The following is a 15,352-nucleotide window of genomic DNA, read 5'->3' on the forward strand; positions in this document are numbered from 1 at the left end:
GGCTGCAGAGCTCTGGGCTCCCTTCTGCTGAGGCTGGAGATAAAGCTGTCACAGCAGAGGCTTCTCGCCCTCTTCCTGCCATGATCCATCCAGGAGATGGAGGACCTGACTTGGCAGAGCAGACTTGGTGCCAAGGCTTTGCTCTATAATCTGATTTTCCAGTACAGTTGTGGTCAATAGAGGTGGAGGGAGCAAAGTACAATGCTGTGGAGCTAGCAATGGCTCCATGGGATTTTTAGCTTGTCCTCATGCAGCAACCAAGCGGCTGGAAAGGTGCGCAGACTCCCTGGGACCAGCACTACGTTAGCAAAGAGACTTTGTTTTTCCCCCATCCCCACTACAGCTGATGACGATGGAAGTCTTTAAGAGTCTCATGCTCAGAGCAAACAAAGACAGCTGCTTATCGCCGCTGCATCTCAGCAACGTGGCACAGGGATGGTCCCTTATTGCAGGTGGCATTGGGGACATTGCCTGCTGGCTGCTGCTCTGCCAAAGGTCGCGTGCTGCAGAGCTTGGCTGCATGCAATGCCGGCGCTTGGAGCCACGGAGCCATGGGAGCACAGCAGGAGGAGCAGCCCCAGCAAGTTTTTCCCTTTGAGAAAATGCATGTGAAGAGGCACAGCCTGCTCACAGCTCTCAGTCATGCCTGGAAATGTTGCTCCTCATATACTTACAGGAACTAATCAGATAACTGCTGCTGAAATAAGGGGAATGTGTTTGCTAAAAATAGCTTAATGGAACAACACACGCCTGGAGATGCGGCGTGCCTCGGGGAAGCAGGGCTGCAGGATCTGGCAGGCTCTGAGTGGGGCCGGCAGCGGTCGGTTGTTTCTCCCATGCATCTCCATGTAAGTGGATTTGTTTCTCAAGGCAGCCGATCAGCACAACCCCATTAGGACCATCAGCCCGAAAGCTCTGCCGTGCTGCAGCACACACAGGGACCACAGCTCTCAGCCTCCTGCTAGACCCAGGCAGAGCCTTTGCTGGCAAATTCCAAAGCTGTGGTTGAGACCGTCATGGTCTCCTTTCTGGGGGTGCTGGCAGTGCCCTTCCAGCAGCCTGAGCCTGCTGGTCTCTGGTTCCATCACTGGCTCAGGTGGAGTAGAGCTGTCCTTGTGGCAGAGAGTTTACAAGGACGTGCTCTTCCATCATGTCTGCTGCCTTCTTCACTGGCTGGCTTGGAAGCTGCAGAGAAGCTGATGCAGGCTCCTGCCATGCTCTGCTTGCGGCTCAGCTTTGTCTCTGCCATCACCTATGGCAGTACCTCCAGCCAAGTTTCAATTCTCCCAGCTACTCCAAGGCCTGGTATCTCACCCTGCTTTCTCTGCTCCTACAGGCGAAGAGCAAACATAGCTCTGACTCCAAAGAGAAGTCACAGAAAGAGAGGGCAAACATCACCCAGATGGGAGGCCCAGGAGAGCAGCCAGGCAAAGGTAACACCATGGTGACAAGGCCAACACATTGCCCATGGTGCTGCCGTGGTGCAGTAGTGACAGAGAACCTGGGCAAAACACTGAGAGCTCAGCGCTTTCCCTCTGCCTCCATGCAAGGGGCCCAGCCCACGCAGAGCTGAGCACTCATTGTTCCCCGCCTGCCACTTACTATTCCTCCCTCCCCATTGCTCACTTACCTTTGAACACTTCAATCTCATTGCCTTTGTCAGCGTCACTGGCTTTTAATTGAAATTCCTCAGACATCTCTTCGTCAATGCAGCCCATCAGTTATTTTCGTGTGGGAAGTGATTGTTTTCCATTTGCAGCTGTGAAAGTTAAATTCCAATGCTTTGCTGGGAGACTGTTTTTGTCTTTCCACTTTCTTTTGTTGCCAAGTCAAGCCTTATTTTGCAGACCTCCTTCCTCTGTCTGGCTACTTCGATTGCTGTCTCTCCTATGCACAGTCACTCTGTTTCCATCCTTAGCCCACCTCTCTGAGCCCTCCTTCACCCCCAAAGCACACGCACCATACCCAGCAGCCGAGAGGCTGAGCTCAGACTGTCACCCACCAACCAGGTGCTAGGTTCTATCCCTGCTCCCCCAGCAGGGCAGGGAACCCATTGGTGCAGCTGCCAACAATGGGGCACTGCTTCCCCTCGTCCCCTTGGAGGGGCAACCAGGTGTTACCCACTCATGGCACTCGATGTGGAAGCTGTCCCCAGGATGAGCAGCTCACAGCATGCACAGACCTCATTGCCCTCGCAGGGCTTTGCTCTCACAGCTCCATGCCCCACATCACCACCAGCAGTGCTGGGATGCAGCAGAGCAGCCTTGGCACCACCCCATCAGCATCCCTATGGAACCACCATGCTGCACCATGCCAGCCCAGCCCTTTGGAGCACACCAGGGCAACCACACCAGGTCCCAGCAAGTCTGGGCTGGGGCCAGGAAATTAGTTTTCCTTGTGCCAAGACAGAAACGAGCCATGATTTCAGCCAGCAGAGCACCAAACACACGAGAGCCCTCAGCCTGGCTCTGTTCCAGCAGTCACCCACGAGAGCTTTCAGATGTGATGAAGTCAAACATTCAAAAGTCCTTTGAAATGTGTCCTACAGAGAGCAGGCTGAGTAACAAACCCTCAGCCTCCAAGACAGAAGATACTTCCAAGCTATTTAGTATATTTCAAATGCTTCTCAGATACGCCACAGACATCAAATATTTTAGAAATATCTCCGCTTAAAACCATCTAAGGTGGTTTGTAGTGAGATACAGAGACATCCTGCAGTGAGGCGTGGGGATGATTTCAAAAGCAAGTGTGCAGACATGGCACAGTGTCAGCTTTATCAGTCCACGCGCAGGTAGGTTTGCAGCATGTGGAGCAGGGCAGGCAGCAGCTTCATGCCTTCTTTGTGGTGCTCATGTCCTCATCCCAGCTGAGGCTGTGCTCTGCCAGATCTCAGGGTGCTGCAGAACACACACGGATGCACAGCGAGCGCAAGAGCGATGGTGCACAATGCAGGAGGGGTGCAGAGCAATGGAGAAAGCACCATGACTGAAGGGTGCAGAGATGGCCGAGGCTCTGGATGCAGACAGCATAGTGAGTGCTGAGGGGCTGCTCATCCTCTGAACACATGCTCCCAGAAATATTATTTGAATTTTGGGTAGGCCTGTGCAAAGCCAGAGGCTGGACTCGATGACCATCATGGGTCCCTTCCAGTTTGGGGTATTCTCTGATCCTCTGACATGTGAGTCAGAGAGAGGACAGACTGAGGGCTGTTTTGTGCTTCATCACCCACAGGATCTCACCATCAGCACTGAGTAGATAAACCCCCATAGCTCACATTTGCACACTATGTTTTAGGCACTATGAGGCCATAGTCATCTTGGGGCCAGCTACAGCTCAGTGATACGTGCAGCACTCCTTGGGGCCCTGTAAAACAATAAGCAGTAGTAATAAGTTAGCACAGGGGTGTGCAGAGGCTCATCAAGCTGCTATCCAGACAGTAGGTGAAGTGCTAAGTGCCAGGGCTGGGAAAGAGCTCCTACTGGAGTGAGCCATTACACTGCTGCTCGCTGTTCTGCACCATGCCTTGGCCAGTGGGTTGTGCATCAGGGAGAAGCAGCCTCACCTCCCTGACTGGGGCAGAGCTGTGCTCCTGTGTGCCAGGAGATGCAGCTCCGTGCCCACATCTCATTCAGCCATCCATCAGAGCAAGGCAGTGGCAGTGTGCTGTTCTGAGGCCAAGCAGTATTTATCAGCCCAAATCAATAGCTTCTGTCTTTCTGCTTGTCCTCTCTCACACTTGCAATGATGCTTGCCCATGGCTGTCAGCAAGCAGCATTTCTCCAAGCAATTAATAACCTGGGTTACAAAGGTGCAGAGACATGTGCTAATAGGGTTTGTTAACACTTTTTGAGGCAAGCTGAGTGTTTTCAATTAACAGAACTCTTGTGAGTTTGGGCAATTGCATTTTTCTTGAAGATGACAGTGAATGAGCAGCACAGGCAGCCCAGAGCTAGGCATATGAAGGTGCCCTTAACTCTGTGACATAATCAGCTGCGATGGATTCATGCAGTCAGCACTTTGCTGCTACTGCTTACTGTGATTTTAAATTTCCTGCTTTGTTTGAAAGTGTTTCTTCTTTATTGCTGGAAACATCTTTTTCCCCAGCAAAGCTAAGGGCTGTCCTAGCTCTGCAAACATTTTGTCTGCAGGCAATTACATTTGCATCAGCTGTCCTGCAATCAGAGGGACTAATCACATCTGAACAGCTGAGCACATGTGGAAGCCATCAGGTCTGCCTGTGAAAGGCACAGCCAACTGCAACCAGCCACAGCCAATTGGAGGCAATATCACCACTGCCAAGTGATTCCTCCAGGCTGGAGCACACGGTCCCCCTGCCAGCTGTGCTGGGAGCCACCTCAGGCCACCAGCACCTGCCCTTCCCCAGGGCCCAGCAGGTCCTGAGGGCTTTGAGTGCACTTTTCTGCCTCTGTGCCTCTTGCTGGCTGCCCTCTGGCTTCAGTTTCACCAGCACTAATTAATGCACAGCTATTTCTTTTGCATCATTGCATTACAAATGAGCAGCTTTTGAATCCTTGTTAAAAAAAAAAATAATAATTCAATTTTCTAAAGTTTTCAAAGGCAGAGGCACAAGTGTGAGCACCATGCAGACCTGGCCTTGGGGATGCTCAGCAGCATCACCAACCTCCTGGGTGACATTTGTGCTTGTGTGGGTATGATCTATGCAGAAAGGCAAGCGAGGGCGATACGAGCAGGGAACAAGAGAGGAGATGCCTCCCATAGCTCCTGGGGTGTGGAACAAGCATCTCCAGCCACCTGCTGACTGCTTACCCAGCTGAACTTACCTCAATTAAAAACACCAACACCACCGCGGTGCCTCCTGATGGTGCGCAGACATCAGCATTGCCATAGCAACGAGCAGAGCAGCAGCAATTTGGGGGGAAGCAGTGCTCGGCCCCTTGGGCAGCCCCTGCATCATTCCCTGAATTCCTGTCACTTGGAACTTCAAACCCTGTGGAGAGAGGGATCCTGAAGTTCTGTTTGCTTTGAATGAGCGTTTGGTGAATAAAGCCAGAAGTGCCACCAGTTGGATCCTGAGCAGAAAGCACCGTGGCTGAAAGCGCTCAGCTCTGGTTTGCATTCATGCTCCATCAAATGGATGAAAGCATTCGGTGTGAATAAATTCCCTTCTTGAGCTGAAAACACCCACAAAAATCATCCAGAAAAAGCCCAACGGGGGCTCATCCTCATGCAGCCAAAACCCAACACTGAGCCTCAAGTCTCACTGAGAGCACCGCCCCAGATACAGCTGGTGGGGTCTCAGGCATCCAGGGATGAGCTGGGGGCACTGCCCACACATCCCATAGCGTTGTGGGCATCCTGTTCTCATCCTTTGCATCCCGTACAAAGTGAGTGCTGGTGTGAAAGCCAGGAGCCTTCGGGAGTGGAGGATTGCTGCTTGGGTCATCCCGTGTGGGGTTGTGTTTGATTTTACAGACAGTTTGGGTTTGTTTTTTTTCCCCCGTTTTTGGGTTAGTGCTTTTTGTTGTTTTTGTTTGATTGGGTTTAATTGGCCGAGGGGAAGGGTGGGGAGGGCGGGTTAGAAGCGGAGCGGCAGCGCGGCGGGCGGTCCTAGGGGGCGCCAGGGGAACACGGACAGCGCCGGGAGCGGAGCTTCGGCCGAACCGCTGCGCTGCTCCGGGGCTTCGCGTGGCCCGAAACAAAACCCTGCCGGGGAGCGTTCGCAGCAGCCCAGCGGAAGAGCGTCCCAGCATTCCAGTAGTTGAGCTTCCCAAATATCCAAGCATCCCTGTACCCCAGCAGCTGAGCATCCCAGTAGTTGAGCACTCCAGCATCCCAACAGTCAAACATTCAACAAGCTAAATATTGCAGTACTTGAGCGTCCCAGTACCCCATCAGCTGAGCAGCCCAGCATCACTGTAGCCAAGCACCTCCACAGCCCAGCAGCCCAGCAGCCCATCTCCCCAGCCACAGGCTACCCCTGCTCACATCCAGGCTGCCTTGCTGCCCCACTGCTCACAGCTCAGATACCAGATGCTCCATATTCCCAGAGCCTTCCTGTGGCTCGGGGCTGCAGTGCTGCTGTCCGGGGCACAGAGGAGGTTCCCAGGCTGGTATTTATTGAATTGACACCGTGGAGTTGGCAGCTTCTCTGTTTTTAATTTTCAGCCCTCTCTGTGAGGTGTTACATCTAACAGCTGGTATATGAGGAAGTCTGTCTCAGCTGCAGGTCTCGATGCTGCCACACCAGCACACTGAGCCAGCAGATGTGCTACATGCTCTGAAGTCAGCTAAAGATCTCTGCTCAAATAGAAAGATAGAATGGATATTGGTAGAGGCAAATATAATATAAAATAGAATGAAGTTTTGACTTTCAGCTGTCCTCTCCGCCAGACCTTCCAGGCAAGGAAAATATTATGTCTGGAGGAAAGGCAGCGGAGCATGAGGAGGTGGCTGCAGTCATCGGGGTCGTGGATAACAGCTGGGAATGCTTGTGTTGGCTGCAGGAGGTGGACATGGGTGGGAGGTGATGGCTCTGCTGGGGTAACTCCAGGTTCCTCCTCATGGGACTGGCCATAGTGTTTCACATTGGCAACCTGCAGGGGTGGAAACTGCTGCTTTCTGCTCAGAGAAAATAGTATCCTTGCTTCCTCTGAGGTACTCATACCCCACCTAAAAGAAAACGTGACAATTCTTCCCCGCCTGGGTGTGTACTGAGGGTACACTGTTCTCCTCCTGCAATGCAGGAATATCGGTTAAGATGGAAAAGAAGCGCTGCTGCAGATGTTCTGGGTGCATTCAGCCTGTATTGCTGGTGGGATGGAAGGGGAGAATTAGCACCCTCTTAGTTGGGTTTTAATTCTACTCCAAGTAAACAGTGTTGGGAAACTCTCTGTCCGCCTGCCAGTGGGAGGAACCAGAAGGATCCCTTCCCCACAGCACGCCCTGCACTGAGCCTCCCCACCCCATAGCATTTTCCACTCCCATCATTTTCCACAGGCTGCATTTTAAACTCCATCCCAGCTCAGTGCTGAGAACTTCCTCCAAGATCAGAAATTACAGCTCAGTGTGAACAAACTACTCTCCTGCCACTCAATCACCACTTGCCATCTTCTTCCCCACTCGCTCCATTATTTCCCCATTTGCTGCCTGTGTTGCAGCTTGGCAGCCCCACTTGGGGGGAGAGCCCTTAACCTCCTTACATCCACTGGATTACATTAGCCACCTAATCTGATTACCATCCATACACAGGACATTTTCTCCCTGCTGTTATCTTTAGAAATACGGACATTGCTGCCTGCACCAATGGTTAGGAAAGAAAAACAGAAAGCAAATTGCAGCTGAGAGAGCAGAAGCAAATACGCAGTGGTCACGTGAGGAGGCAGCAAAAATGGAGCTATTTGGGGCACGATGCATCATGTAAAAGACGATGATGTGTCCCTCAAGTCAATTTCAAGTTCAAAAGGCACAAAATGTTTTCAGAAAGTAAATTCTCATATACATTAAGTGCTATGCCAAGGGGTGAAATAAGATGCTGTCAGGCTTCTGAGATAAGGTATGTGTAGCATTTAGATAAGGAAAGCCAGAAGCCAGCTAATACAATCTGCTGTCACTCCTTTGGTTTCAACAGGATGATGCATGTACCTAAAACCCAGCAGGCTTTTATGGACTTTATAGGATCTGGACCATCATAACAGACAGAGCAAAGTGAGCAGCTCTGGAGGGATAAGGACAGATGCAAGGCTCACGGATCAGTCCTTGCACTTTAGGGAATCCAAAGCATCTGAAGTCACACAAGTAAAAAAAAATCCTGCAGGAGATACAGGCCTGTCCCCACAGCCCTCCTCCCCCCACCCTCATGTATCCTCAGGCTTTTAGGTTCCCATCCTCTTTCTGTTACTGCCCCAAAAAAACATTCTGCCTCCCTGCAGCTCGCACCTTCAGATGCTTGCAGCACGTCCCACTCCTTCATGTTGTGGTTTCTCCCTTGAAAGCTCCCAGGCAGATTTCTTCAAGATCTGGCCCCACTGACACAATGCTGCTGCAGCTCCCAGCACACTCACTGTGAAACGCAGGGGTTGACATCCCCAGCACTGAGCAGCACCAGCAGCAGGAGGCTTTGCAAGGAGACCAGCCTTGGGCTCCATGAGTTGCTCTCAAAAGAACCAAATGCCCTTTGCTTGGCACTGGGCTGCTGAAAGGGTGCAATATCAGCAGATCATGGCTCATACTGAGCACACAGGCATCTCCTGCGGGATGGATACCAGGGCTGAGCCAAAGAGATTTCCTATGTTGTCACACTCAACTCCAGCGTTACATGCAAATATTCTAAAGGTGCAAAGGTCTGCGAGAATTAATGCAGTCGCATAAAGAAAAGAGTCGATGGGCGCAATGCTGAAAGATACGTCTGGACTGACAAATCTCTCCCAAGGAGAGTGTGTCTTTTCTGGGCAATTCAGGCAGAGCAGAGTAGCGCCTGGTTCGGGCTGTGCAGGGTTTGTCCCTCCATTCGCATTCCCTGCCCCAGCCACTCGCCCTGGGCGCGCTGCTTCCCCCAGATCCCTCCCATCGCCCCCAGCAGCGCGCTGCCTGTTGCCACTCTTCCACCCTACGGCACACATCTGTTGTGTTTACAGTGAGAACTCCCTGCCGGGCACGGGCCAATGGCTCTGGTATCCAAAGTGATGAGGCACTGAAAGCAGCTCAAAAGCAAGAATCCTTTCTGTGTTTTATTCAGGCTTCCTCCCCTTGGCTGATGCTCTGTGCATGTCACACAAGGTGCAAAGGGCACTAAGCAACTAGGGCTCCTGTGAAATTTCCAGCTAGCACACCTTCTCCACTATTTACAGATGGGGCTGGGCTTGGTTTGGGGGAGACCCTCTGTGAGGACGGAATTCTGCTCCCTTTGTACATGGGCTTATTTTAGCTACGATAACCTGGGACCAGCCCTCACACGGAGGAGCTTTCAGTGCAAATCTCAGCGGCCCTGGCCCGGCCTGAGTCACGCCCCGTCCCAGTACCACGGTGTGCAGGGGGCGAGCGGCACGTGGAATCCGCTGACCTCCGCATAGCATTACAAAGCAGCCCTGCGAAGTACGTGCCTTCCTCACCTGTCTGAACCGCTGCCGCGCTGCAGATGCCAAACGCGCGGCTCTTACAAGATCCGATACTGTAAAGCTGCAGCGGCCCCGGAGCGGTCCCCTCCCCCGTGCGCCCCAGCCCGGCTGTTTCCGTTCACCCCTCACCGAGCGGTGCCGAGCGCTCCCCGCACCCGCAGCTTCGCCGCAGCCCGGATCGGGAGCGGTGCCGGGGCCGGGCGGGGGCTGCCGCGGGGGCGGGCGGAGGGGCTGGAGCGGCGCCGGGTTTCCGCCGGGCGGGAGGCGGAGCGGGAGGCGGCGGGCCGCGGCCCGGGCGGAGCGCAGAACGGAGCGGAGCGGGGCCGGGGCTGTCAGCGCGGGGAACGGAGCCCAAGGGCCGGGCCGGGCGCCGCCGCGGGAGCAGCGCGCACCGCAGCGCCGGGGGGAGCCCGCCATGCGCTGAGCCCCGCGGCGCGGGAGGAGCGGAGCGGCTCGGAGCGGAGCGCGGAGCGGAGCCGAGCGCGGGGCGCGGCCGGGCCCGGGCCGGGCCGGGGGAGAGGCGGGCCGGGGCCATGCCATGCCCGTAGGAAGAGATGCCTTTTGGAAATGGAGACACTGGAACACAGCGCAAACATGGCGTCCCCGCGGCGCGGCTGCCCCTCTCGGGCTGGTGCCTGCTCTGCTCCCTGCTGTGCGGGGGGCTGGCGGCCGCCAGGACCTCTCCGGCTCCCTCCTGCCAGCCCTGCGCCGCCGACTGTACCTGCTCCGGGGGCCGGCCCGGAGCCGTCTGCGTCGCCAACTGCTCCGCGAGGGGCCTGGAGCGGCCTCCGGGCGTCCCGACCGCCGCCACGGCTCTGTGAGTACCGCGGGGCCGGGAATGGGGCCGGGAACGGGGCGGGCACGGAGCGCCGCTTTCCAGAAGTTGTTCGCGGCGTTTGCGTGAGTCCACGAGCCGTTTTGTTGGAGACCCGTTGCATGACAGCGGAGACAAACATGGAGACGGCTGAGAAAGTTTGGCGTGCGGAGGTGGCAGCGTTAGAGATGTGCAGAAGTGGCCCAAGCCACGCAAAAGGGAAAACAACTCCGGGGTGTGGGACACGCGGGTCTCCACCGAGAGTGGTCGTGGGGGTGCATTGGGCTCTGTGCCTGAAGAACGGTTCTGGGGTTTCCCATCGGGGTTACCCGATGCTGTAACGCTGCGTGGGTCCCATCACAGCCACCCACGGGCACACAGCGCACGCCAACTCACAGGCACTGCTCCCCGTGGAGGAAAAGGTTTGCTATCAGGAAGGCACAGGGACACTAATTAGTTAGTGTTTAATTGTGCCTTTTGCACTGTGGCTGCATCCGAGAGAGCTGGGATGCTGCTGCCCCAGAGGTGTTGTTCTGCTCTGGGGGTGGGTACAGAGGGAAATAGCTGTGTTGTGACGTGAGCAGCTGAATGTGGTTTCAACGCCGCTCTGTTAACAGCAGATTTAAGAGACTCAATTAGCAAGTTCACGTCAAAGTTTGGTGATGAAAGCTCTCAGATGAGATGGGTGATGCTCGTGTCGCAATACTGACTTTGTTGCTTTGGAGCTTCAGAAAGGTGTGTGCCATACAGGGCATCAGTGCGGTCTGCATGCAGAGCCATAAAGTTACTGTATGATGTGAAAAACAGAGTCATGGCAGAGTGGGGAGGGAGGATTGTTTTGAACCTAAATTTGTTTTCTAGAGGGAGTAACTTTTCTTGAGGAGATGAAAGCTGTGAGTGATTGGTGCAGGAGGGATGATACAGTCTGGCATGATGGAAGGATCTCACAGGAGCAGAGTTCTGCTGGGCTTCAGTAGGATGAGGACCTGCTTTTCTGAGTGTCTGCTTTGTACTGTCAGTATAAAATAAAAAGTATAGGAAAAGTTGCATGCAGCACAGGAAGCATTAGGTTACAGATCCAAGTAACTTCAGGAAAGCACACACATCTGTAAACACAGCACATGAGGCATTTCCAAGTGTTTCTTTACATGACATGCATGACATACTTTGGGTTTTCCAGACAAAGCCATGGGTATTTTATTTTTTGTTTGGCAGTAAGTCCCCAGCCGGGGAAGGTTTGGTGTCATCTGGGGCTCCCTGATGCTATCTTATCTGCTGTCAGCTGTGCAGCTGAAGTCCCCCTATAATAGGAGTGGGACGTGCCAGTGCTTTGCTGCTCCTTTCTGAAGGCTGTGATGAAGTTGCTCATTTGGCTTGTTAGGGGTTTGGGGTTATGTCTGTGTTTTTAGGATTATTAATTTTGAGACCGTGTTTTGTTTGAGTCTGCTGCTCTTATTGTTGTTCGGAGGAGCTGAGTTGTAAAAGCTCCCAGGACATTTTGGGTTAGGTCCTGTGACACAGTAACAAATTGAAGTTAGCCACTCAGCTCTCACCAGTCCCCAAAACAAAGTGTGGGAAGGGGGAATCGGCTGAAGCTGCAGGCTGGAGTTGGGGGGTACGATGCGGCTTTTCTTTGCCTCTGAGGAATGGCTGGCAGCCTGTAGGGCTGCACAGCTGATCGTGCACCTCAAGTAATGAATGCATGCTGGTGATATTCTGGGGGTGGTGAGGTTGTGCTCCTGTAGATTTCCCTCAGGGAGAAGTTTCCTGCCCTGTTCTACCTCTGGCATGAGAGTAAGGACAGCTGTGCTTGCATTATTAGCAGGATGGATGTACAGCTGAGCTTGGGTTGGGTGAGGGGCATTCCGGCTTATGGTGCAGTTCTGTGATCAGCTTTATCATGTACTTCAAGTTCCTTTTATTGAACACCAGCACATAAATTGTGCTTTCAGCAATTTACTGCTGGCTCTCTCATTAGAGGAGAATATAAATATATATCTCAGCAGCATGTGAGTTTTTAATTAGTCTGAAATGAAAACAGCCTTTGAGAAGCAGAGTTCGGAATTCCCAAAGCTCCCAGTTGTGCAGTAGCTGTGTGCTGGCCGTCATGCTGACCACTGTGATCCCACAGCTCTGATGGACAAGGAAATGAGTTCTTCTCTTATGCACATCACAGGCAGAACAACTTTCAGTAAGAAAATGCCAACTTGGGCAGAACCATTTCTGTAAGCTCAGGAGCACCTCCACAAGCAGGGCAATACGCAGCACTGCTCTCAGCCACGTGCTGAGCAGGCAGTGTCTTCAGGCAGCCCTGGAGGGCACCAACCCCATCCCACTGCTGCAGCCAAATTCTCTTTGCACTTCTTTGGACAAAGCTTTGCACTTCTGAGCTTCTCCAGCTGAGGAATGCTTTGCTCTTCTCAAATGCTTCATTTTCAGGCGCTGGGTTTTGCTTCACGGTGGGACTTTGCTGTTTTGTGGGATGCTCCTTTTGTTCCTCAGCCAGGAATGTATCTCATAACAATTTTCTGACTTTCCCTTGCAAATATTGACTGCTTCTGACACATCGTTAGCATCGTGGAAGTTTTGGAGTGGAGATAAGAATCTCCATTTGTAAGGCTGTAGAAGTGAAAGTCCTTTATTTTTCCCTCGCTAATGCAGAGCAGCATCAGAGGGGCTGCTGAAGCTTTGCAGATCTGGGATTGTGACTTTCATCCAAAACCCAGCGGGGTGTTTTTGTAGACTTGATGGTAAGCCCCGGGATTGCACTGCCCAAACCTAAGGATAAACAGATCTTACAACTTATGGGCTGTACTACTTGAAATCAGAGGAGCTGGCAGTGACTGTAGGTGCTGGTAGTATTACACGAGGCAGTGAAAGCTTTTTCAAGGCTCAAGGTGTCTTCAAAAGCTATTGGAGAAAAATAATCCAATTAAATCTGCAATCCAGCACAGGGATAACCACAAGCAGTGGAGTGTCTGTACCGTGGTGTCCAGCCCACAAAGGGAAAACAGATTAATTAAAAAATAACTTAATCTGGAGTGCCATTCACATAAGAAGCCATATTCCCAGAGAAAACAAGGCTGTGCTTCTCTTTTGTAAGCAATTTTGGAAGGGGGAAAAAGGCCCAAATGAGGTGCTAGAAAAATATTTTGCGAACAAGGTTCATTCAGCCCGGGGAAAGGACTGATCACTGGAGTGATTGCAAGTGCAGTTAAAGCTCCAAACAAGGAGACAATTCTGTATCATTCTGTCTGAGCATAATGGTGTCTGGTGTTAGCAGAGTACCTCTGTAATGGCATCTCAGCAGCATGAGGTCTGGGTTGGATGGAGAATCTGGGAGCTCTTATTCACTTTGGGGAGGTTATGGGAGTGTGATGACTTGTGGTACTACTAGAGGGGAAGGTTGTGTCAGTGCCCACCTCATAGTTTGAGGTTCCTCTGAAATCCGGTATATTTTTTACCAAGTCTCTCTCAGGTTTCTCCCAGCTACTCTCATTGTGCTCTCACATACTGTGCATTTAAAGAGCAAATCACTGCATCAGAAGGCAGGGTTGGAACTCTCATCTGGTTTACTAAAGCCCCTTCTCTTTTTTGCTAGTTAGTGGAATTCCTTGTTTTATCTCTCGTCATGCTGCAGTTTCCACTGTGGTTTTCACACTACGTCTCTGCGTCATCCTTTTTTCATTTCTTCAGGCTTTGTTGTCTTTTGATTGATCACTGCAGTTTGGCCTCATTTTATGCCTTGCTTTTATCTGTCCTGTGTTTCCCCAGATGTTTCTCAGGGCTGCAGCGACTGAGGACTGAGAGCAAAGCGTGCGTGCAATGGCCAGGAGTGGCTGGGGATTCGAGCATCACAGGGTGGTTTGTGTTGGAAGGGAGCTCTGAATGCTGTCTGGTCCCACTCCCTGCACTGAGCAGGTTCACACACAGCTCCATCAGTGCTCAGAGCCCTGTTCAACCTGACCATGGTTGTGTGCAGGGATGGGGCACCTCCACCTCTCTGGGCACCCTGTGCCATTTCTCACTGCCCTTAGCATAAAGAAATTCTTCCTTGTATCCAGTCTAAATCTCCCCTGAATATCACCAGGGCTGGAAGCTGCACTGGGGCTGGACTCACCTCCGTGCTGTCCTCTATGCCGCTGCCTGTCCCAGCACTTTGGGCCTTCTGGGCCTTACTTTGTAACATGCGTTAAAGAATGAACTTGTTTTTCACATCAAAAAGCTGATGTTTTTTTAGACAGTGAATCTGTGCTGACATCTTTGCCAAAACTAAAAATATCAAATTGAAACATAGCATTAGTTTTTTGCTTTACAAACAGCACAGAAGGAAAAAACAAAACAAAACAAAAAAAAAAACCCAAAACAAAAACAAACAAAAGCAACACATGATTATAACCGTTCCCATTTTTTTAAGGATAATTATCATCAGGAAGAGCCTCAGCAACATGCAAGCTGACAATCCATAGCACTTGTGGTGAATTATAGGAGCTGTGACCAGCAGACAGATTCTGTCCTTGCTTTCCGGCTCTCTTCTCCCAAAAGATTGCTGCAGTTTTGATGATGTGCTGCCACTGCATTTAAGCGGAGAGAATCAAAACAAAGCGAAGCAGTATGTCTTCAGTCAGCTGCTTCCTGCCATCTGACAGTGAAAACAGTTCCCCTCAGGTTAGGAACGAGCCCGTCTCTTTGGCTCCCCAGCATCAAGCCTGGTAAAAACTTCAGTGAGTTGAGATCAGAGAGGAGGCTTCAGATGTGGTGTGCTGCCTTCAGTGCAGCGTCTCTTTTAATTTAATGAGAAGCCGGTGTGATACGCTGGCTTGGTAGCAGTGGCTGAAGGAATGATGCTCAGCTGTAGCAATGAGCCTCCTGCTTTCAGTCAGGGTGCATAGGTACTGCTGTGCCCTGCATTACCTCCACCCTGGGCTCTGCATTCTGTACCCCCGTGCAGAGAGCTCCTTGTATCAAAGCCCACCCTTGGCTCAGGTCTGAGATGAAGTCGGCAGCTCTAATCACTGGTTTGAAACTCAGATTTGCAGGGTGGAGTTTGCAGCCCATGCTGGAGCCCATGCCCGCTTCCTGCGGCGGGCGTCACCGACGGCGCTCACAGATTCTCCACCGTCGCCTCCCTGCTTCCATTGCAACATCTGCTGGCAGCATCGGCCCTGGCTGCTGCTCAGTGCTCCTCGAGCAGGGAGGTGGAATTGGCAGATCCCAGAAGCGAACTGAGTTTTCTCTGCAGCTCTGTTTGAGGCGGGCAGAGGAGCCTCTCCTTCCTTTTCATTGTGGGTTGGATGGGACTCTGCGAACAGTTTTGCTGCTTGGTCAGTGCTTGGACAGTGCCGGGAATGGGTTAAAGAGGTTCTGTTCCAGCCGACTGAGGCAGAGGTGGGAGTGGCTCTCTAAAAAGAGAATCTGGGGTGTGGATTGAGTCCTCCTGAGG

The 15,352-nt window shown here is 52.3% G+C and overlaps 1 protein-coding gene across 1 annotated transcript in view; it reads left to right on the top strand.

Moving 5' to 3' along the window:
• Window positions 1–9,628: 9,628 nt before the first annotated feature.
• The window catches only part of PKD1 (polycystin 1, transient receptor potential channel interacting), an 85,727-nt gene continuing 80,003 nt past the window's right edge, over window positions 9,629–15,352 (top strand). Inside the window, exon 1 of the mRNA XM_042827833.1 lies at window positions 9,629–9,912. Within this exon, the coding sequence (XP_042683767.1) occupies window positions 9,650–9,912 (263 nt within the window). The 5' untranslated portion in view covers window positions 9,629–9,649. The remainder of the gene's footprint in view (window positions 9,913–15,352) is intronic.

Source organism: Centrocercus urophasianus, unplaced genomic scaffold (genome assembly GCF_019232065.1).
Source record: "Centrocercus urophasianus isolate 14NV4802_14NV808 unplaced genomic scaffold, USGS_Curo_1.0 seq_29, whole genome shotgun sequence".
In the NCBI taxonomy this organism is placed as follows: domain Eukaryota; kingdom Metazoa; phylum Chordata; class Aves; order Galliformes; family Phasianidae; genus Centrocercus; species Centrocercus urophasianus.